The sequence below is a fragment of the Acomys minous genome (assembly GCF_964271855.1).
Source record: "Acomys minous genome assembly, chromosome: 18".
NCBI lineage: Eukaryota > Metazoa > Chordata > Mammalia > Rodentia > Muridae > Acomys > Acomys minous.
The window spans coordinates 47,076,114-47,101,401 of record NC_140501.1 but is presented as its reverse complement, the minus strand read 5'-3'; the positions used below and the strand labels follow the sequence as shown (position 1 = coordinate 47,101,401).

The 25,288-nt window shown below is 44.9% G+C and overlaps 1 protein-coding gene across 4 annotated transcripts in view; it reads right to left on the bottom strand.

Annotated features, from left to right (window-relative positions):
* The window catches only part of FNDC3A (fibronectin type III domain containing 3A), a 156,172-nt gene that overhangs the window by 86,421 nt on the left and 44,463 nt on the right, over window positions 1-25,288 (bottom strand). For all 4 annotated transcript variants that reach the window (XM_084767822.1, XM_084767821.1, XM_084767820.1 and 1 more), the window contains exon 3: window positions 11,347-11,422. In XM_084767822.1, the coding sequence (XP_084623948.1) occupies window positions 11,347-11,422 (76 nt within the window). The remainder of the gene's footprint in view (window positions 1-11,346; window positions 11,423-25,288) is intronic.

The window sequence follows — 25,288 nt, the reverse complement described above, 5'->3', positions numbered from 1 at the left end:
TTGGAAAGACAGAATAAGCATTTCAAATTAAACATAAATGAACATGATTTCAAACACAACTGGAAGCCCCATTGCGCACAGGTACAGCACATAGTACAACAAACAGGTACAGCACAAAGGTACAGCACACACAGTACAGCACACAGGAACAGCACACAGGTACAGCACACAGGTACAGCACACAGTACTGCACACAGGTACAGCACACAGGTACAGCACACAGTACAGCACACAGTACAGAACACAGTACAGCACACAGGTACAGCACACAGTACTGCACACAGTACAGAACACAGTACAGCACACAGGTACAGCACACAGGTACAGCACACAGTTAGAGCACACAGGTACAGCACACAGGTACAGCACACAGTACAGCACACTGGTACAGCACACAGTACTGCACACAGGTACAGCACACAGGTACAGCACACAGGTACAGCACACAGGTACAGCACACAGTACAGCACACAGTACAGCACACAGGTACAGCACACAGGTAGAGCACACAGGTACAGCACACTGGTACAGCACACAGGTACAGCACACAGGTACAGCACACAGGTACAGCACAGAGTACAGCACACAGGTACAGCACACCGATAGAGCACACCGGTAGAGCACACCGGTAGAGCACACCGGTAGAGCACACAGGTAGAGCACACCGGTACACCACAGAGGTACAGCACAGAGGTACAGCACGCAGGTACAGCACGCAGGTACAGCACGCAGGTACAGCACGCAGGTAGAGCACACAGGTACAGCACACCGGTAGAGCACACCGGTAGAGCACACAGGTACAGCACACAGGTACAGAACACAGGTACAGCACACAGGTAGAGCACACAGGTAGAGCACACAGGTAGAGCACACAGGTAGAGCACAGAGGTACAGCACACAGGTACAGCACACAGGTACAGCACACAGGTACAGCACACCGATAGAGCACACCGGTAGAGCACACAGGTAGAGCACACCAGTACAGCACATAGGTACAGCACACAGTACAGCACACAGGTACAGCACACAGGTACAGCACACAGGTACAGCACACAGGTACAGTACACAGTACAGCACACAGGTACAGCACACAGGTACAGCACACAGTACAGCACACAGTACAGCACACAGGTAGAGCACACAGGTAGAGCACACAGGTACAGCACACAGTACAGCACACAGGTAGAGCACACAGGTAGAGCACACAGGTACAGCACACAGGGACAGCACACAGGTACATCACACAGGTACAGCACACAGTCCAGCACACAGTCCAGCACACAGGTACAGCACACAGGTACAGCACACAGTACAGCACACAGGTACATCACACAGGTACAGCACACAGTCCAGCACACAGTCCAGCACACAGGTACAGCACACAGGTACAGCACACAATACAGCACACAGTACAGCACACAGTACAGCACACAGTACAGGACACAGTACAGCACACAGTACAGCACACAGGCACAGCACACAGGTACAGCACACAGGTACAGCACGCAGGTACAGCACACAGTACAGCACACAGTACAGCACACAGTACAGCTACAGGTACAGCACACAGTAGAGCACACAGTACAGCACACAGGTACAGCACACAGTACAGCACACAGTACAGCACACAGGTACAGCACACAGTACAGCACACAGGTACAGCACACAGTACAGCACACAGTACAGCACACAGTAGAGCACACAGTACAGCACACAGGTACAGCACACAGGTACAGCACACAGGTACAGCACACAGTACAGCACACAGTACAGTACACAGTACAGCACACAGTACAGCACACAGGTACAGCACACAGGTACAGCACACAGGTACAACACACAGGTACAGCACACAGGTACAGCACACAGTACAGCACACAGGTACAGCACACAGTACAGCACACAGTACAGCACACAGTACAGCACACAGGTACAGCACACAGGTACAGCACACAGGTACAGCACACAGTACAGCACACAGTAGAGCACACAGTAGAGCACACAGTAGAGCACACAGGTACAGCACACAGGTACAGCACACAGGTACAGCACACAGGTACAACACACCGGTAGAGCACACCGGTAGAGCACACAGGTAGAGCACACCAGTACAGCACACAGGTACAGCACACAGGTACAGCACGCAGGTACAGAACGCAGGTACAGCACAAAGTACAGCACACAGGTACAGCACACAGTACAGCACACAGGTACAGCACACACGTACACCACACAGGTACAGCACGCAGTACAGCACACAGGTACAGCACACAGGAACAGCACACAGGTACAGCACACAGGAACAGCACACAGTACAGCACACAGGTACAGGACACAGAACAGCACACAGGTACAGCACACAGGAACAGCACACAGTACAGCACACATTACAGCACACAGTACAGCACACAGGTACAGCACACAGGTACAGCACACAGGTACAGACCACAGGTACAGCACACAGGTACAGCACACAGATACAGCACACATGTACAGCACACAGTACAGCACACAGTAGAGCACACAGTAGAGCACACAGGTACAGCACACAGGTACAGCACACAGGTACAGCACACAGGTACAGCACAAAGGTACAGCACACAGGCACAGCACACAGGCACAGCACACAGGCACAGCACACAGGCACAGCACACGGTACAGCACACAGGTACAGCACACGGTACAGCACACAGGTACAGCAAACAGTTACAGCAAACAGTACGGCACACAGGTACAGCACAAAGTACAGCACAAAGTACAGCACACAGTACAGCAACAGGTACAGCACACAGGTACAGCACACAGGTACAGCACACAGGTACAGCACACAGGTCCAGCACACAGGTCCAGCACACAGTACGGCACACAGGTACAGCACAAAGTACAGCACACAGTACAGCACACAGGTACAGCACACAGGACAGCACACAGGACAGCACACAGTACGGCATACAGGACAGCACACAGGTAGAGCACACAGGTACAGCACACAAGTACAGCACACAGGTACAGCACACAGGAACAGCACACAGGTACAGCACACAGGTACAGCACACAAGTACAGCACACAGGTACAGGACACAGGTACAGGACACAGGTACAGCACACAGGCACAGCACACAGGTACAGCACACAGGTACAGCACACAGGTAGAGCACACAGGTACAGCACACAGTACAGCACACAGGTACAGCACACAGTACAGCACACAGTACAGCACACAGGTACAGCACACAGGTACAGCACACAGGTACAGCACACAGGTACAGGACACAGGTACAGCACACAGTACAGCACACAGTACAGCACACAGTAGAGCACACAGGTAGAGCACACAGGTACAGCACACAGGTACAACACACAGTACAGCACACAGTACAGCACACAGGCACAGCACACAGGCACAGCACACAGGTACAGCACACAGGTACAGCACACAGGTACAGCACACAGGTACAGCACACAGGTACAGTACACAGTACAGCACACAGGTACAGCACACAGGTACAGCACACAAGAACAGCACACAGGTAGAGCACACAGGTACAACACAGAGTACAGCACACAGGTACAGCACACAGTACAGCACACAGGTAGAGCACACAAGTAGAGCACACAGGTACAGCACACAGGTACAGACCACAGGTACAGCACACAGGTACAGCACACAGGCACAGCACACAGTACAGGACACAGGTACAGCACACAGGTACAGGACACAGGTACAGCACACAGGTACAGCACACAGTACAGCACACAGTACAGCACACAGGTAGAGCACACAGGTACAGCACACAGGTACAGCACACAGGTACAGCACACAGTACAGCACACAGGTAGAGCACACAGGTAGAGCACACAGGTACAGCACACAGGTACAGCACACAGTACAGCACACAGGTACAGCACACAGGTACAGCACACAGGTACAGCACACAGTACAGCACACAGTACCGCACACAGTACAGCACACAGTACAGGACACAGTACAGCACACAGTACAGCACACAGGCACAGCACACAGGTACAGCACACAGGTACAGCACACAGGTACAGCACACAGTACAGCACACAGTACAGCACACAGTACAGCTACAGGTACAGCACACAGGAACAGCACACAGGAACAGCACACAGGTACAGCACACAGGTACAGCACACAGTACAGCACACAGGTACAGCACACAGGTAGAGCACACAGTACAGCACACAGTACAGCACACAGTACAACACACAGTACAGCACACAGGTACAGCACACAGTACAGCACACAGTACAGCACACGGGTACAGCACACAGGTACAGCACACAGTACAGCACACAGTACAGCACACAGGTACAGCACACAGTACAGCACACAGGTAGAGCACACAGTACAGCACACAGTACAGCACACAGGTACAGCACACAGTACAGCACACAGGTAGAGCACACAGTACAGCACACAGTACAGCACACAGTACAGCACACAGGTACAGCACACAGTACAGCACACAGTACAGCACACAGTACAGCACACAGTACAGCACACAGGTACAGCACACAGGTACAGCACACAGGAACAGCACACAGGTACAGCACACAGGTACAGCACACAAGTACAGCACACAGGTACAGGACACAGGTACAGGACACAGGTACAGCACACAGGTACAGCACACAGGTACAGCACACAGGTAGAGCACACAGGTACAGCACACAGGTACAGCACATGGTACAGCACACAGGTACAGCAAACAGTTACAGCAAACAGTACGGCACACAGGTACAGCACAAAGTACAGCACAAAGTACAGCACACAGTACAGCAACAGGTACAGCACACAGGTACAGCACACAGGAACAGCACACAGGTACAGCACACAGGTACAGCACACAAGTACAGCACACAGGTACAGGACACAGGTACAGGACACAGGTACAGCACACAGGTACAGCACACAGGTACAGCACACAGGTACAGCACACAGGTACAGCACACAGGTACAGCACACGGTACAGCACACAGGTACAGCAAACAGTTACAGCAAACAGTACGGCACACAGGTACAGCACAAAGTACAGCACAAAGTACAGCACACAGTACAGCAACAGGTACAGCACACAGGTACAGCACACAGGTACAGCACACAGGTCCAGCACACAGGTCCAGCACACAGTACGGCACACAGGTACAGCACAAAGTACAGCATACAGTACAGCACACAGGTACAGCACACAGGACAGCACACAGTACGGCATACAGGACAGCACACAGGTAGAGCACACAGGTACAGCACACAAGTACAGCACACAGGTACAGCACACAGGAACAGCACACAGGTACAGCACACAGGTAAAGCACACAAGTATAGCACACAGGTACAGGACACAGGTACAGGACACAGGTACAGCACACAGGTACAGCACACAGGTACAGCACACAGGTACAGCACACAGTACACCACACAGGTACAGCACACAGTACAGCACACAGTACAGCACACAGGTACAGCACACAGGTACAGCACACAGGTACAGCACACAGGTACAGGACACAGGTACAGCACACAGTACAGCACACAGTACAGCACACAGTAGAGCACACAGGTAGAGCACACAGGTAGAGCACACAGGTACAACACACAGTACAGCACACAGTACAGCACACAGGCACAGCACACAGGCACAGCACACAGGCACAGCACACAGGCCCAGCACACAGGCCCAGCACACAGGCCCAGCACACGGTACAGCACACGGTACAGCACACAGGTACAGCAAACTGTTACAGCAAACAGTACAGCACAAAGTACAGCACACAGGTATAGCACACAGGTACAGCACACAGGTACAGCACACAGTACGGCACACAGTACGGCACACAGGTACAGCACAAAGTACAGCACAAAGTACAGCACACAGTACAGCAACAGGTACAGCACACAGTACAGCACACAGGTACAGCACACAGGGACAGCACACAGGGACAGCACACAGGTACAGCACAAAGTACAGCACACAGGTACAGCACACAGGTACAGCACACAGGACGGCACACAGGACGGCACACAGTACGGCACACAGGTACAGCACACAGGTACAGCACACAGGGACAGCACACAGGGACAGCACACAGGTACAGGACACAGGTACAGGACACAGGTACAGCACACAGGGACAGCACACAGGTACAGCACACAGGCACAGCACACAGGCACAGCACACAGTACAGCACACAGGTACAGCACACAGGTACAGCACACAGGTACAGCACACAGTACAGCACACAGTACAGCACACAGGTACAGCACACAGGTACAGCACACAGGTACAACACACAGTACAGCACACAGTACAGCACACAGTACAGCACACAGGCACAGCACACAGGCACAGCACACAGGCACAGCACACAGGCACAGCACACAGGCAAACAGTACAGCACAAAGTACAGCACAGAGGTACAGCACAGAGGTACAGCACACAGTACAGCACAGAGGTACAGCACACAGTACATCACACAGGTACAGCACACAGGACCAGCACACAGGTACAGGACACAGGTACAGCACACAGGTACAGCACACAGGTACAGCACACAGGAACAGCACACAGGTACAGCACACAGGTACAGCACACAGGTACAGCACACAGGTACAGGACACAGGTACAGCAGACAGGTACAGCACACAGGTACAGCACACAGGTACAGCACACAGGTACAGACCACAGGTACAGACCACAGGTACAGCACACAGTACAGCACACAGGTACAGCACACAGGTACAGCACACAGTACAGCACACAGGTACAGCACACAGGTACAGCACACAGGTACAGCACACAGTACAGCACACAGTACAGCACACAGGTACAGCACACAGTACAGCACACAGTACAGCAAACAGTACAGCACACAGGCACAGCACACAGGTACAGCACACAGGTACAGCACACAGGTACAGCACACAGTACAGCACACAGTACAGCACACAGTACAGCTACAGGTACAGCACACAGTACAGCACACAGGTACAGCACACAGTACAGCACACAGGTACAGCACACAGTACAGCACACAGGTAGAGCACACAGTACAGCACACAGGTACAGCACACAGGTACAGCACACAGGTACAGCACACAGTACAGCACACAGGTACAGCTCACAGGAACAGCACACAGGTACAGCACACAGGTACAGCACACAGGTACAGCACACAGGTACAGCACACAGTACAGCACACAGTACAGCATACAGTAGAGCACACAGTAGAGCACACAGGTACAGCACACAGGTACAGCACACAGTACAGCACACAGGCACAGCACACAGGCACAGCACACAGGCACAGCACACAGGCACAGCACACGGTACAGCACACAGGTACAGCACACGGTACAGCAAACAGTACAGCACAAAGTACAGCACACAGGTACAGCACAAAGTACAGCACACAGTACGGCACACAGTACGGCACACAGGTACAGCACAAAGTACAGCACAAAGTACAGCACACAGTACAGCACAAAGTACAGCACACAGTACAGCACACAGGTACAGCACACAGTACAGCACACAGGTACAGCACACAGGAACAGCACACAGGTACAGCACACAGGTACAGGACACAGGTACAGGACACAGGTACAGCACACAGGTACAGCACACAGGTACAGCACACAGGTACAGCACACAGGTACAGGACACAGGTACAGCACACAGGTACAGGACCCAGGTACAGGACACAGGTACAGCACACCAGGAACAGCACACCAGGTACAGCATACAGGTACAGCACACAGTACAGCACACAGGTACAGCACACAGTACAGCACACAGGTACAGCACATAGGTACAGCACACAGTACAGCACACAGGTACAGCACACAGGTACAGCACACAGGTACAGCACACAGTACAGCACACAGGTACAGCACACAGGTACAGCACACAGTACAGCACACAGTACAGCACACAGTACAGCACACAGTACAGCACATAGGTACAGCACACAGGTACAGCACACAGGTACAGCACACAGGTACAGCACACAGGTACAGCACACAGGTACAGCACACAGTACAGCACACAGTACAGCACACAGTACAGCACACAGGTACAGCACACAGGTACAGCACACAGGTAGAGCACACAGTACAGCACACAGTACAGCACACAGTACAGCACACAGGTACAGCACACAGTACAGCACACGGGTAGAGCACACAGTACAGCACACAGTACAGCACACAGTACAGCACACAGTACAACACACAGTACAGCACACAGTACAGCACACAGTACAGCAAACAGTACAGCACACAGGCACAGCACACAGGTACAGCACACAGGTACAGCATACAGGTACAGCACACAGGTACAGCACACAGTACAGCACACAGTACAGCTACAGGTACAGCACACAGTACAGCACACAGTACAGCACACAGTACAACACACAGTACAGCACACAGGTACAGCACATAGTACAGCACACAGTACAGCACACAGGTACAGCACACAGTACAGCACACAGTACAGCACACAGGTACAGCACACAGTACAGCACACAGGTAGAGCACACAGTACAGCACACAGTACAGCACACAGTACAGCACACAGGTACAGCACACAGTACAGCACACAGGTAGAGCACACAGTACAGCACACAGTACAGCACACAGTACAGCACACAGTACAGCACACAGGTACAGGACACAGGTACAGCACACAGGTACAGCACACAGGTACAGCACACAGGTACAGCACACAGGTACAGCACACAGTACAGCACACAGGTACAGCACACAGGTACAGCACACAGGTACAACACACAGTACAGCACACACGTACAGCACACAGGTACAGACCACAGGTACAGCACCCAGGTACAGCACACAGGCACAGCACACAGGCATAGCACACAGTACAGCACACAGGTACAGCACACAGGTACAGCACACAGGTACAGCACACAGTACAGCACACAGGTACAGCACACAGTACAGCACACAGTACAGCACACAGGTAGAGCACACAGGTAGAGCACACAGGTACAGCACACAGGTACAGCACACAGTACAGCACACAGGTACAGCACACAGTCCAGCACACAGTCCAGCACACAGGTACAGCACACAGGTACAGCACACAGTACAGCACACAGGTACAGCACACAGGAACAGCACACAGGAACAGCACACAGGTACAGCACACAGTACAGCACACAGGTACAGCACACAGGTACAGCACACAGTACAGCACACAAGTACAGCACACCAGGAACAGCACACAGGTACAGCACACAGTACAGCACACAGTACAGCACACAGGTACAGCACACAGGTACAGCACACAGTACAGCACACAGGTACAGCACACAGTACAGCACACAGGTACAGCACACAGTACAGCACACAGGTAGAGCACACAGGTACAGCACACAGTACAGCACACAGTACAGCACACAGTACAGCACACAGGTACAGCACACAGGTACAGCACACAGGTACAGCACACAGGTACAACACACAGGTACAGCACACAGGTTCAGCACACAGTACAGCACACAGGTACAGCACACAGGTACAACACACAGGTACAGCACACAGGTACAGCACACAGGTACAGCACACAGTACAGCACACAGGTACAGCACACAGTACAGCACACAGGTACAGCACACAGTACAGCACACAGTACAGCACACAGGTACAGCACACAGTACAGCACACAGTACAGCACACAGGTTTCACAACAGCTGGTATCAAGGGTTCAGAGGAGACTGGCTCACTTGTATTAACACTTACACCACAGTCCTCACTTCCTCCTCTTACCGAGTACTTGAGAGGTACCATGTCCAGTTTAAAGTATAACATATGCTTACTAGCTGATGGGACGGTTTGAATGAAAATGGCCCCACAAGTCCACAGTGAGTGGGACCACCAGGTCTCGATGGAGGAAGTATGTCACTGAGGAGGTGGGGGGCTTTGAAAACTCACATAATCAAGCAAGGCCTAGTGGCTTTCTGTGTCTCTCTGCTGCCTGCCAATCTGGATGTAGAACTCTCAGCTCCTTCTCCAGCACCATGTCTGCTTGCGTGCCGCCATGCTTCCCACCATGATGATAATGGACTTAAACCTCTGAACTGTAAGTCAGCCCCAGTTAAAAATTTTCTTTTTAAAAGTTGCTGTGGTCATGGTGTCTCCACACAGCAATAAGACCCTAACTAAGGCAGTTACTCTTGCTTGAACTATTATTGATGGGGGCACAAGCTGTAATGACATGAAATGTTCTTACCAAGCGTAAGTAACCAGTAGTACCTGTAGCAAGCTATTCAGAAATAGCTACTGTTTAACTCAGCTCCTCTAATTCCAAAGACAGTGACTTTTTCCTTGCTTGTAACCACAGAAACTTCCTATCTCAGGGACAGAGTACTGAGAGAAGCACTGAGTTGCTGGCTAGGCTGGCTTGTTCTCACAGATAAAGGGGACATGTATTCCATGGTTCTCTGCTTGTCTCTGGCTCTGTTGGCAATCTTTGGCTAGTGAATTTAAGCAAGTCAAATGCCTGAATCTTCTTCATATGGCACCCCACTCCAACCCTACTTGCAGAAATTTCCCCTTTTCATGATACTAGTCACAATGGGTGACGAGGCCACCTTAGCCAATACGTTTTCTATTGCCCTCATTTTCATATATACAAATAGTTCTCTTTAAACGGAGGTGATTTTGTTCCTCTAAGGGAATCTGGTGATGTCCAGAGATTTCTTTATGTCATATATCATAGTGGATAAGAAACAACTAGTGGGTAGAGCACAAGGACACCATAAACCCACTACAAATCGTGGGACGGCTCCCAACAGCTGAAAAATATCCACCAAGGGGATCCAGCAGAGGAGGGTCCAGTGAGCCTGGAGAACATCTGGGCTGAGTTTAAAGCAGTTAGGGTTGAACAGCCTGGAGTGTGGTGACAGGGGTGAATCTGAGATAAGGAAACTCCCGCTGACTGGACATGACAGGTTTGCAGTTAACAAGCAGATTTTAAAAGCCTGAGGGAACTAACTCTGGTGGGGAAATACAAGCAAGATTAGAAACAGAGTGGACCTTTTAAAGACTGAAGGTTCTGGCTAGAGTTGCCCCCCCTTTTTTTTTATTAAAGAAACATACACAATAGTTATAGTTAGAGCAGTCAAGAAAGAAGAGACTAATTAAGAGTTCTACTGCAATAGTTAAAGGACGAGTAAGTACTCAGAGTTTGTGACAGTGACAAAGGGAGAAACCACAGCGCACCCACTGTTAGCTACCAGAGAGACTGTGGATTTTCTTTTCTGTCATGAAATGCAGCAAACTTCTCTTCTTACCTGTAATGCACTGAAACTGGCCATCTTCTCTTCGTATTGTAAATGCTTCCCCTGGATTAACTTGTACCAGAATAACCTTGAAACAAAGGAAAGGAGAATCAATCAAAACCATAAGAGAGCAAAGCAGCACATAAGCACGCAGCTAGTAAGTGAGCAGCTGTGAGCCAGAACTAGCCTGAGGGAGCTGCAGACTATACACTGTGTTTATTTTACCTTACGAGAGGTCAGAATCAGGCCAGAAGAAGGAAAGCAGAGAAATAAGCTACTGCCAAGTGCACTGAGAAGGAGGAAATACCACTCGGTAACAAAGGTGGAGTCAAAGCTCTCAGCGTGGATCACACACAGGAATGCCTTGTGCGCTAGACAGCTCAGCACTTAGTAACTGATACATTGACAAGCAGAAGTAGACCAACTGGAATTAGGATGAAATCTGAAATTATACGTGAAAATGTGAATTTAATCCCACCATTTGTAAGTAAAATATATACTAATGACATTTGAAACCTGATAAACAGAAAACTGGAATAAAGTCTGGAGTCCTACCACACCGTCAAGATTATGATAAAGTGCTTAGCCTTGTTATCTGCACAGGCTTGGCTTATCTCCTTAATTTCCCACACGACACTATAATAGTCTAACAGGACTTCCACGCTACATGTCTCAAGCACCCCATCAAGAGACAACCTCGCCATCACCAGTTACTTAGCCTCCCTTAGGTGAGGAATTCCTCTAGGCCTCAATTTTCCCCTTACTCTTCACAGCAGAGCCGTGAGAACCTCATGTGTGCAGCACCTCTTCCTCTCTAGCTTGATTTCCTTAGGACAGAGACCTAGAAAACAAATTCTGGTGCCCGTTACTCTACTACATTAAAGGGCTCTGCTATGCTATGGCCCGTCTCCCAGTCTGTAAGAACACCTTTCACTGCATTCTGAATATGCTAAAAATCTGTAGCTTTATAATCTTTGATGCCTTGACAGATCTTAATTTGTATGTTTTCAATGTTGGGATCAAACCAAGGCTTTCACACAGGATGGACAATCTACCACTGAACAACATGCCTTTAGTGAAAATTGCACTCCTTTAATTTTCCTGCATGTTTTATACTAACTCTTGTAAATGCCTGATTTTGTCATCTTACCATTTATTTTCTGGGCTTTTAAGTGTTCCTAGAAATCTGCATAAATGTTTTATATATTATGAATAATATCTTACTATATTCTTATATTGTAAACATATTCTCACCTTGTTTTCTCCTTTTATTTTACTATAGTCAATGTCTTTTTCCTTTATGATATTTCCTATTGTTTCCATATTTAATTTTTCTCATAGTTGTGTGGTCTAGTGATAAGAGCCACTAGCCAGATATATTTATCAAGTACTTAAAATATGCTTTTTTGTAGGTACATTGTAAGTAAAATATATACTAGATTTCAAAATCACTTAGTACCAAAAACAAAACAAAATCCTAAAAGTATGAAATGCATTATTAGCAGCTTCTATGTTTATTTCACATTGACACAGTATTCTGAACATACTGTATAAAAATATTACAGCTAATTTTGCCTGTTTTAATTTGTTGTTGTTATTTTTGGGGACAGGGCTTTTCTGTGTAGTCTTGGCTGTCCTCGACTCACTTTGTAGACCAGGTTGGCCTGCCTCTGCCTCCCTGGGTACTGAGATTACAGTTGTGCACCATTGAGCTCAGCTGTTTTAACTTTTTAAGGTGGCTATTAAATTTGTACATTGTTTGCATTAGAAGTCCACTAGACGATCTATCCAGAGGATTATAAATACTAGTTTCTGATGCAACATGATGAGCTGTTTCATGTACCCCTATACTAGGCTATTCCATTCAAGGTGTACATGTCCAGGGGACATCTGTGTCATACTCTGGCAGGCAACCTGCCTTCATTGTGCCTGTGTCCTGAGAACTTAAATGAGGCTACATTTAAAAGTAATGGACTGGTTTATTTTCAGGAAAGTTTCTAGACACAATAGCATTCAGGCAGCTCTGCTCTTACCAAGTCTACTACAGCAAAGAGCAAAAAGATGGGGCAAGGAAAGGTGCCTGCTCAAGTTTAAAGCTACAGATAAACATCTCTGTTAAGAGACTAGCAGCACAGAGGGAAGCCTTCTTGTTCACTGGAACAGCAGAAAAGTGCCCTGAGGGCAAGACCCCTCCCCACTTAAGGGTTTGTGAAAATACAAAGTGACTTTCAATGAGTGAGCCTGGACTGAGAACAGCACTGAATGGGGTCTCTGCTCACAAATAGCACCCTTGGTATTTCCCATGGGGCAGCAAAGAGAGGTTGCAGCAGTTATAGCTCAAGGGGAGCAGGCTCTGGCTCCCGCTCCCAACAGAAATGGCAGCAGTGTTCACAAGGTGCTGCTTTTGCAGGCATGAAAGATGTGAAGGATCATGGAGGCTTTGACATGGTTCCAGAAAGCTACTAAGACCAACCAGTGTGTGGCAGGGCTACACTCTCTGTAAGGGGACCGTGAGAGGTCACTGCATGAGGGGGGAAGAGGAAGCCAAGTTACAGTGAAGACCAGAACTCTGGATGTGCCAGGGTCATAGGATGTTTGCCAAGGAAAGCAGCTCAGTACGGAGCACCATGGCTGTATGTGCGGCAGGTTCAGAACACTCTAGAGGGATGGGGATAGCGTTACCCAAGCCTGTAGGATTAACCCTCAGATGATTCTATCATGAGCTTCAGGTGCTTAACTCGGAGAGTTACAGGGTTTAGTTTCTGCCCTACTTGGTTCCAGTCCTGTTGTCATCTAATCCAGTAGGTCTCATCCTGTGGGTCGCAGCCCCTGTTGAAGACCAAAGGACCATTTTGCAGGGATCACATATCAGCTATCTTGCACATCATATGTTTACAATTCCTAACAACAGCAAAATTACAGTAGTAACAAAATAATTTGATGGCTGGGGGTCACAGCATGAGGAACTGTATTAAAGGGTCACAGCATTAGGAGGTTGAGAACCATGAGTCTAATCTGTTCTAACAATGCCCCCTACCATTTTTTTTAAAAACAGAAATGTTTGCTCTATTCAATTGTATATTGGAAGTATATAATAAGTTTATCTTAGGGGCTCACAGCTAAGAGATTGTTCAAGTGTTAGAAAAGACTTTGGACTTCTGAACTGTTTGGGATTATTCACGAATTTGGGGACTTTTAAAGATGGACTAAATGCAAATGGCTTTACAAGAGGAACATTACACTTTAGGAAGCAGAGGTGGAATGCCTTGACATCAAGCTGTGAACCTGTGATGGTTATCTGTGATCTGATCATCACCCTGATAAGATTTAGAATCACACTGGCACTCGCCTCTAGGTGTATGTACCACTGTTCCCAGGAAGGATTAGCTGAGAATGGGAGATGGCACTGAATGTGGTGCAGCCATGCGCACAGTCCTGGACCGACTGGAACAGGAAGCACACCCTGCACAGGTGCACCAACTCTCTCCCTGAGGACCACTGTGACTAGACATCTCATACATCTCATACATGGCATCCCAACCATGACATAACAAACCCTCATATGTCAGCCCAGTCTGAGCATTTCTCCCTTAAGTTGCCCTTGTTGGGTATTTTGCCACATAAACAGGAGCAGTAACTAATACAGTGGTGTCTGCGGCCAATGAGCCAAACAGGCAGACATGGGGCGGAGTGGGAGGGGGGGGGCAGTGCTAAACCTGAGGTCTCAAAATGGGTTTAAAACCTGCTTGTTTCCCTTCACTGTCTTAAACATTAGTTCAGACTCACAAATGAGCATTCTGACTACTTTATTTTATTGTGTCTCCTTAAAATACAACGTAGAACCAAGATTTGGCTCCAAATAACTGTTTTAATAACCTGAATAAAAACAATGGAATATTTTATGCTTTCCATTTAACTTGGCACTTTTCTACTTATCCAACCAGGTCTGCAACTCTGAACTAAGTGTTCGGTAAGAACAAAGAGTATGCCAGTGAGAGAGTCATGAAAACAAAATTCAAATGAAGCACCCGATCTTCTTACAAGTTCAATTCCTAGTTAACAGAATCATATTTATTATATATTATATATTTATTGTATATACACAGAAATACTTGCAGCTTCTCCTACTACAAACCATTTTAACATAAGCTGGCTAGATCTTACTGTACTAATTCATTCAACAAAAATTTACTAAATTTAAAAGTTCATCTTATTCCAGGTGGATATAAAAGAAAAAAAAAAAAAAGAATGAATCCATAGTGGAATTTCTACTCTAGAAGGAGACACTGGACACAACAACAAAGTCAACCATGTAACACATTCTGAGGAACTGCGGTTGTAGCAGTGGTCTCCCATGAACCACCCCTGCTGGCATTACAGCCTGTGCAGGTCCTCAGGGCCAAACCTGGGCTTGGCCATGTTATCATAAACACAGAGACACTAGGCTTTGGGCCTACCAGAAAGGTCCCTTTGGATCCCATGGGGAACAAACAATCTCTCTGAAGAGCTATTAGTAGAGAAAGAGAGCTCCTAACTAGTCTGCTGTTGAATTCCAGCCCAACGCAGACCTCCAGGTGACGGCAGGCCTACAGATGCCCCTAGGTGGGGCGAGCAGAGAGGCAGTCCTGCTGGTGCCTGAGCAGAAAAACACATACGGGGACAAAGAAATGGTGCCTGCTCTGAGACATCAAGTTCGAAGTTGGCTTATTACACGGTCAAGGACAACTGAAGGTGCAGGTGAGAAGAAAGATGAAGCTTTCTGAGTATCTCTCTCAGCAGCACACATATCTCCCGTTCTCATGAATGCATTTCTGTATGCTTATCCGTATTTCCTAGGTCTTTTCCCACTATGTCTTTTTGCTCTTTGCCTGCCTTATAGCGTGTTACTGTTTTCTAGTGCTTGGTAGGAGCTCACTGTTTGTCAAGAAAATCTATTTTCTTCCGGTTTTTAAATAATTCTTGCACAGTAGAATTTTACATGTTTCTGTAAAGAAATTATCATAGCATGTTTCTCTCTACATAGCTGTTGGGTTTCATTTAGTGCTATGGAAGATTTTATATGACACTATCATTCTAAAAGACTAATCTATAAGCTGGGCATGGTGGCACATGTCTGTAATCCCAGCACTCCGGAGGCAGAGGCAGGTGGATCTCTGTAGTTCGAGGCCAGCCTGGTCTACAGAGTGAGTTCCAGGACATCTAAGGCTACACAGAGAAATTCTGTCTTGAAAAACAAAACGAAACAACAACAAAAACCCAGTCTATGTTTTTAGCGCATCTATGGTTCTTCTCTTTTAAAAAAATATTTAAAATTCTGCCTCAAACAAATGAATTAAACATTTGGGTCTAATGTAAAAAAACATTAGCTAACTATCTAAACAGCTTGTCAAAACTACCACTATATTCTCCCATATGGCTAAAAATATAGTATATTATAAAGCAATAACAGTTCATATTTACTGAACCAAGCTGTGCTGAATACCTATGCTATACTTATTATACTGTGGGGTCCTATAAAATATGAATAGTTTCTATATTAAAATTACTATAAAACTGACAAAAAGAAATAAAACTAAGAAAATCAAACATGATACACTGAAGCTAATAATATCCTAATAATATTTTAAAAAGAGAAACAGTCCTATTAAAAATTCTAACATAAAAAAGAGTAAGCAGATTTTATTTAAAATCACTTACTAAAGAGCTACTTTATAGAGACTAAGTAACAATGAGGGCTAAGTGGGGCAAGGCATGGACCTCCCTCTGAAGGGAGATTCTGTGGGTGGACTGTGAGCAGATGGAGATAGGAAGAGGAGGGATGGGGTGGCAGAGGGAGAGAGGTGGGAGAGGTGACTGGAACTGGGGGACACTTGGGGGTCAATGTGGACATCTAGTGCAGTAGAAACTCCCTGAAATTTACTACGATGACCCTGGTAATAGGAGATCTATGGAGCCTGAACTGACCATCCTCTGTAACCAGACAATGTTTCCAATGGTAAGACTGGGACACCAGCCCAGCCGCATAGCCTCTGACTTACAATCTGTAATATGCCTGCAAGATACGCTGGGGTAATGGTGCACAGAAGTTGTACGAGTGGCCAACCAATGACTGGTCTAACTTGAGACCCAGACTATGAAAGAGAGCCAATGCCAGACACTGACTCAATGGCCAGGGACTAGAGGCTCAAGTCAGAGAGTCTGAACATTTACAGTTTTCCTTTGAAAGTTTTTATAGTTTGAGCTATTTAGGATACTCCAAGAAGAGAAAACACATAGGATTGTAGAGGCCATAATGGTAGAAGAAAACATGGACAATTCCAACAAGGAAAAGAAATGTGGCAGCCACTGTTTAAGCTAGAAGTGCAATGGAAAGAGATAAGATACAACGAGATGCAGGAACTGGGTTAGGATGCTCCTTTAGTGTCAGACTAAGGGCAGTCAATTAACCTTTAGGCAAAGCTATCAAACAGAGGAAGCTCAGAACCAAACCTCATCTTTATCCTATGTTGAAATTGGCAACACTACAGAGGGACAAACACAATAATTTAGTGCACATCTGTGCGCCCTTCATCTAACTTCGCCAACTAGCAACTCACAACTGTCATTTTTTCTAGACGCAATGGGGTCACTGAATGGTGTTGGGCCCCTTGTCTTAAGATGGTGCCATACACAATCTATTACAATGCACAGCTTCCCTCTGAAACTAGTAAACAATATTATGAGACTGTCGAGGTTTTGTGACCAGCGTATTCTGCCGCAGTCATGGTTGCGACGATTATTACTAAGCCCTTTATTACCATGCTGACTATAATTTAGGATTGGCTTTTTTAGAATATTTTCCATGTGTTTTATTATATTTTGTTGTTATCTGCTACTCAAATGCCATCCCCGCTGTCCTCTCTCCTAGTAACCCTCCCTTTCCTGCAAATAGTTACTCCTCCTTCTACCCTCATGTCGTATATACCCCAATGCCCACTTTTATCCCCCTCCACCCTCCTTTTAGTCTTCTTCATCCTTTTCTGTGTTCCTGTTTCTACACACACACAAATTTAACCCTAGATTCCATATGAAACAGAGAACAAGTTGTACTTGTCTTTCTGTTCTGGCTTACTTCCCCTTAACATGACTGTACAGTTGTGATGTTAAAAAAAAAATGACCCAACATAGACTAGTCAGCATTTTTCCATCAGAAAGTTCTACCCTCAGTACCATTTCTACCTCAAAATGTTTATATATCATTTGGGCAAGTAGTGCATGTATGTAATCCCAGTACTTGGAAGGCAGAGGCAGAAATATCAAAAGTACAAGGCCAAGATAAACTAGACGACAACCTATCTCAAAATAAAAAATCAAGTGGCAATCTAGACTTATAAATTCTTCTAAAATTCAGTTATAATCAGTTACTGAACTATGACCCTTTAAAAGTAAAATTCACATAATATAAAATAGCCATATTAAAGTATATAATGCATTGGCATATGTCCACAGAATTATGCAGCCACTACCTTCTTTCCAAAATGTCTTTATCACCCCAACAGAAAACCTTGTGCCCATTAAATAGTCCAGCGCAGTGAGACCCTGTCTCAAAAAGATGGAAAGTGATAGAGAATGACTCTCGGTGTAGACCGCTGGCTTTCACGTACACCATGGGCAAGTAGATGGATACACTATACATACACACACATGCACGTGCAAACACACAGTAACTAAACAGTCAAAAAACCAAAAATGTTTAGTCTGCCTAGTACTGGGGCAGAACATTTCATTATTGTTTAATAGTCCACTAGTAAACTACATAAGGAAGAAAAACAAAACACTGGTGTGTGGGCAAGTCAGCTACTTGTAGCTTCTATTAGAGGAGAATGTGAACACTGAATAGCCTAAAAATCAAATCACACAGAAATGCGAAACACAGGACAATTAAAGCGAATCTTATGGAATTTATAAAAATAAAAAGAACAAAAAAGATGGAAAAAATCAAAGCACCAAGTAAAAACTGTATGTGTGCCTGGCAGAGAGAGGCACTCGAGTGGCTCTAGGAATGAAAACGCTTTAGTTTCAAAAGCCAATACAAAACAGGAAGAGAAAGCAAATGGTTCCAAGCACAAAAGTGAGTTCACTTTATGCAAAGGCCACTCCCTGAAGACTGCACAGCCACTAAAAGAAAAGATTTAAATAGGAGCCAGCCACAATGGCATATCCTAAGGAACGAAATGGCCTTAAGTCTGAAGCCAGGACAGGCTACACTTTGACTTGCAGGCCATTCAGGGATACATAGAGTGTGAAACCTTGTCCCAAAATACAAGTAGACAAACTCAATTAAAACACTTCCATCTGCCTCATAAAAAGGCAAGTAACGCTCTGGCCTGGGCAAAGGCTGCTCCCAAGAATTCAAGACCACTGACCTGCCCTCAACTGATAGAAGGATTAAATCTATATTTAGCTTCCAAATGTAGGAATGCCATAAAAAAAAAGCACTTGTTAGTTTATGGCCATTAATGTCAATATACTTAGCAAAAACACTATGTTTAAAGGGAGACACATACTTATTAAATCAGGCTACTAAGACTTCTCCCCAGCCAAAGTCCCTGAAATGATGAACACATAGAATCTTTAAATACAAGCCATAAGAAATTAGTTCACCATTAATAAACAAGCAAAGCACACAGGAGGGTTTCACCCCTAAGAAGTTAGATAACAAAATCTCCAGATGGAAAAATAAAAATGTATAAAATTCTTTAAAATTTTTAGCAGGGCATAGGTAAACCATCCAGGGCAGAAGGATGACAACATCGAGGCTCAACTTCACCACTTAGTGGCACCTTGTTTCAAAAAGCACTAAAATGCAGTAGGGCTGTGGGAGCACAGGCACTGGCCTAACACGTGAGGCCCCAGGTTCACTCTCTAATACTGCAAAAGTGGGGAGTAAGAAATTTAAATGTGTAAGACATTAGAGGCATGAATTCAAATATGAGAATAAAAAAATGACAAATATATTTACAAGCAACCAACTACATATGCTTGAAATGGAAAAAATATGCCATGGAAATCAAACAAAACAATGGATGAACTGACAATATAATACATTTCAGTTGAAAACAGCTGAACTGTAAAAAAAAATTACAAAATAAACTACTTTTAATATTTAAAATTCTACTTAGAAATCTAAAGATGTAAACTATAAAAGGGAAGTTAAGAGATACAAAAGAGAATAAGAAATTTCAAAATAAAATTTAACAACTGTTATAAGCAGGGGAAAAAAACAGAACAAAGGAAAGGCAATATTTAAAAGAATAGAATCTAAGAATTCTCCCAAGTGACTTGGGCTCTGGTTCTCTGGGTTTTAAAATCCATTCTACATAAGCCTGCATATGCACGTGTGGGGATGCCCCCACAGCGCAGTGCTTCTGTGGAGTCAGAAGGCAGCTCGCAGGAGCTGGACCTCTCCTGCCACATCAGTACTGAAAGGTGAGCTCAGGCTGTTAGGGTTAGTGGCACAGTTGTCTACCTGCTGAGCCGTTTTGCTGGCACTCAAATACACTCTAAATTTCAAAATTGAGAAATGTAAGTCTCTAGATGAAGTTTTTTTTTTTAAAGCCCATTCCTAGACACACAACTGTACATCACCAAAAATAAGGAGCTAACCTTTCAAGCAACCAAAAGGAAATGCATTTAAGTACAGGGCACTAATTAATATCTGCAGCCTAACAGAATGCACTGGCTGAGAAACTCATATGCATTTCTATACTAACATTCAAAACAACAATAAAATAAAAAGATCTGGTGTAAAGGTTGAGGGTTTAGCAATAAACATTTCTAAACACACAGTCCTAAGCATAAGCAAGCTAGTAACGACAAAAATGCAGGAAAAATCCACCAGGAAAAGTTAGGTGAATAGAAATTAAAATGACTAAAACTGACACATAGGCAAATTAGATCATATTCCTTAAAAATAGATTCAGATTATGTTCTTTAAATTCCCTATTCTGTAGGTGTTCTTGTTTGCTAGCTCACCGAAGACTGAATGGAAGCAGGTCTCTATCACTGAGCTAAACCACCAGCCCTAGGGTAGGTTATCTCAATACTGATTAGTGAAACAAGCAGAAAAAAAAAATCCTGTAAATATAATATCATGGCTAGTCTTGGTTCTCAACTTGACTGCATCTGGATTTAGCTAAAACACAAGTAGCTGGGTGTACCTTAGAAACGTTTTATAACTAAATCATTCAAAGTGAGAAGACCTGCTTTTAATCCATTTTTTCTGAGACCTGAAGACACACTGTTAACCCAGACCTTTTGAGATGAGAAGATCCACCTTTAATCTGGGCTATACCTCCTGCTGGCAGGCTGTATAAAAGAGGATGCTTGCTCTCTCTGCCTGCCTGCTCTCACATTCACAGGCATCAAAGCCTACTTCGTTGAGACTCCAGCTGTACTTGAGACCAGCCAAGACATCCCACTTCATGGACAAACACGCACTACAGGACTAGCTGTACCACAGCCTGAAGCTATTCTAATAAACCCCTTTAGATATAAACTCATTCTCTAAGTTCTGTTCCTCTAGAGCAGTGGTTCTCAACCTTCCCAACGCCGTAACCCTTTAGTACAGTTCATGTTCTGGTGGTGGCCCCCAGCCACAACAAAGGACTTCACTGTTACTTTGTAACTCTAATTTTGCTCCTGTTATAAATCATAATGTAAATATATGATATACAGGATATTTGATATGTGACTCTTGTGAAAGGGTCTTTTGGCTTGCAAGTTGAGAACCACTGCTCTAGAGAAACCTACTAATACATATAATATCTGAACTACACCGTTAATAAACTCGATTTAGGATCACGGAAGAAGTATTACATCAATTCATGGAAAAAATTCTAGTGAGAACTGGAAAAGAAAACAATAAACACTAACAAAAGTAGAAATTAAAGTTGCTCAGCTTGGGTGGGGCTTGGGTAGAACACCTGCTGAGCAGCCCAAGCCCTCTGGGTTTAATCCTGGTACTCCCTCCATTTTTTACAAAGTAGGATGCAGATAAAACTGTTTTACCAAAGAAGACTTCAGTAAACCTGGCAAGTTAGTACATTATATGCTCAACTCATATCACTGGAATTAAGCCAAAGAAAGTAAAAATTAGGAACAAAAAAAGAGCAGAAATAGTGAATGAGGAAGGAGAGAGAATGGAGGACAGACAGTTGCAACATCGTGCAAGGTACCAAAAGTAATCAGGTATCCAAGAGGGGAAAACATCCAAGATGCTCAAAGCATACATGTGTGAAGATGTCATAATGAAACCTATATTATGTATAATAATATATGCTAGTAAAAACTTAAGAGAAAACTCATAGTCATGTATACTGGAAAATTTTAGTCATGCAGATAGTTTTAAAATAAGAACTTTTAATACTTTGTCCATGCAAGTTTTATTTAATGGGATATTAAGATGATAGCTCTTCCAACATCTTCCTAACACTGGCTCCTCCTTCTCCTGCATTCTCTGAACAGTCTCCCTAGAGGATCCTATCTGGTCAGTAAACTGCAGGACACGCTGCCCTTTACACTCTCGGTATCACACTGACACTCTGTACCTCACACTTGCCATAATTTGCAGCCATTGCCACAATCTTTGTTATTTCAGTGTATCATTTCCAAGTTATGAGAATGAACAAGGGCCTTGATTTGTTTATAAAACTCTGCACTCTAGCACCTGGCTCACACGATGTTAACAGAGCTTTGTGCAGTGAACAAAAGGATGAACCATGAATGCTGGGTAGTGTGGGGAATTCATTCATTCACTTAAACATTTACTAACTCTTAAGTTCTGTTCTAGATAACAAGGTCTGATCAGAAAACAAACGAGACAGAAATACTGTCCTCATGACACAGCCAATAGAGTAAGCTAGGACTCAAGTTATTCCAGTTAATAATACCAAGCAGATAACTATTTTTTTAAATGATTTGAAAATGTAGTTAAAAGAAATTAATACGTACAGATGTGTATGTGATTGAGAAATATCTTCACTTTCCCTAACACTGAAGAACAAACAAAATCTACACTGAATGGAATTCCTGCCTACACAGGAACCCCACTTTTTCTGATTAAAAAAAAAAATCAAAAGTCTGCCAAGTCCCAAAATACAGTATTTACCTATCTTCAAATTATCTTCTTCACATGCCATTTTATAAGAATATTTCACAAACAAAACAGATTTTTCCATGATCTCATTATAAATAATAGCCTGATGTGGTAAGCAAGGAGAGGGAAAAGAATTAGAAGAGATACAAGCGAAAGACCAATTATTTTAAATGGTTATTTTCTGTCATTTTTAAAATTCAGACAAAATATGTCATAAAAACTGTTTTCAGCATATTCATAAACAGCACAACATCTTAATACATATGATGCAATCTTACACAGTGCACAAAAATATTCCATTAAATGTAACAAAAAGTCAGAGGGATGGGGCTGTGAATCTGGCTACAATGGAAAAATATGCGCACATCATCTGTGTGTATATGTGTGTTCACATACATTCTATACGCACACACACTACATATGCACTGATTCAGGAACCATCTCTAAGGTCTAATGCTCTTTAACTTCCTTAATACATAATAAAGATGCCTGTTATAGCATGGACAGGAACAGATTTAAAGGAGAGGAAGGAAAGTAATAAAATAAAAGGGCAGAACAACAGGAAAAGATGATGGTGATCAGTCAACTGGAAACAGCACACAGCTGCGGAGGGCAGGAGCTAACTGACCCGGGAGAGCTGCTAACCCAATACAGACTGCTTCTTAACAGAAACTGAAGGGGTATTTGTATTATTCAGAACATAAATTTCAGTTCATAAAACCATCCAACAGTTTTCTTGGAGTAAATTCCAAGTCTTTACATTTAATGTGAGAATTATTTTTAATCATTAAAACACTTAAATGAGATAAACTGTAATCTGTAATGAACCTTATAATGAAAAGTATTAGATGTGATGCTACCTTGGAATCTGAACTAATGAATTAAGGTACAGAGCTGAGCCTACCTGTGCTTTGTCTATATAAACTTTATTCTCATGTCTACAAGGCATACTCATTTACTAATGACACTTGCATACATCAACTGCCACTAACCAGCACTACGTGTAACTATGAAAATACTTGTTTACATAGACATTTACATACAAACATACTAAGTTTTCCTCCTGCTTTGATTGCACCTAATCCTGTGGGTCTCAGTCCCTTCCACAGACATTGAGAAGGAGAAGCTCAAACACGTGACGCCTTCTCTAGGCTATCAGAAGGAAGTGTAAAGCCACGCCCAGTCCTTCAGGACACTGTGCAGAGACTCAAGTTCTCTGTGCAGGCCGAGGAGCAGGCCATCTTCTCCATCTGAAGCACAGGGACGCACTCTTCCTGTTGGAAATGTAATTGCTGTCGCCAGCTACAAATCAAAAAACCATTCTAGGTTTGCTAAGGCAACTTCGAGTCCTAAAAGTCAATAACTGATATGGAGTACAAAAAGAAGTATTTTTAATTCTCTAAAGGAGAAATCTTGGGATAAAAATGTCCTTTAAAAGCTCCTTGAGTTTGTTGTTGTTGTTGTTGTTTTCCCTTTTTGCCGGGTATGGTGTTACACAGCTCTTATCCCAGCACTCAGGAGCAGAGACAGGCAGATTGCTGACTTCAAAGCCTGGTCTACAGAACCCTGTCTCAAAAAACAAAAACAAAAAGGAAACACACACACACAGAGAGAGAGACACACCCCGTAAGAAGGCCTTACTAAGCTGGGCGTGGTGGCACACGCCTTTAATTCCAGCACTCAGGAGGTAGAGGCAGGCAGATGCTGAGTTCGAGGCCAGCCTGGTCTACAATTGAGTCCAGGACAGCCAGGGCTACACAGAGAAACCCTGTCTTGAGCCCCCCACCCTCCAAAAAGGATAGAAGAAGGCATTACTAT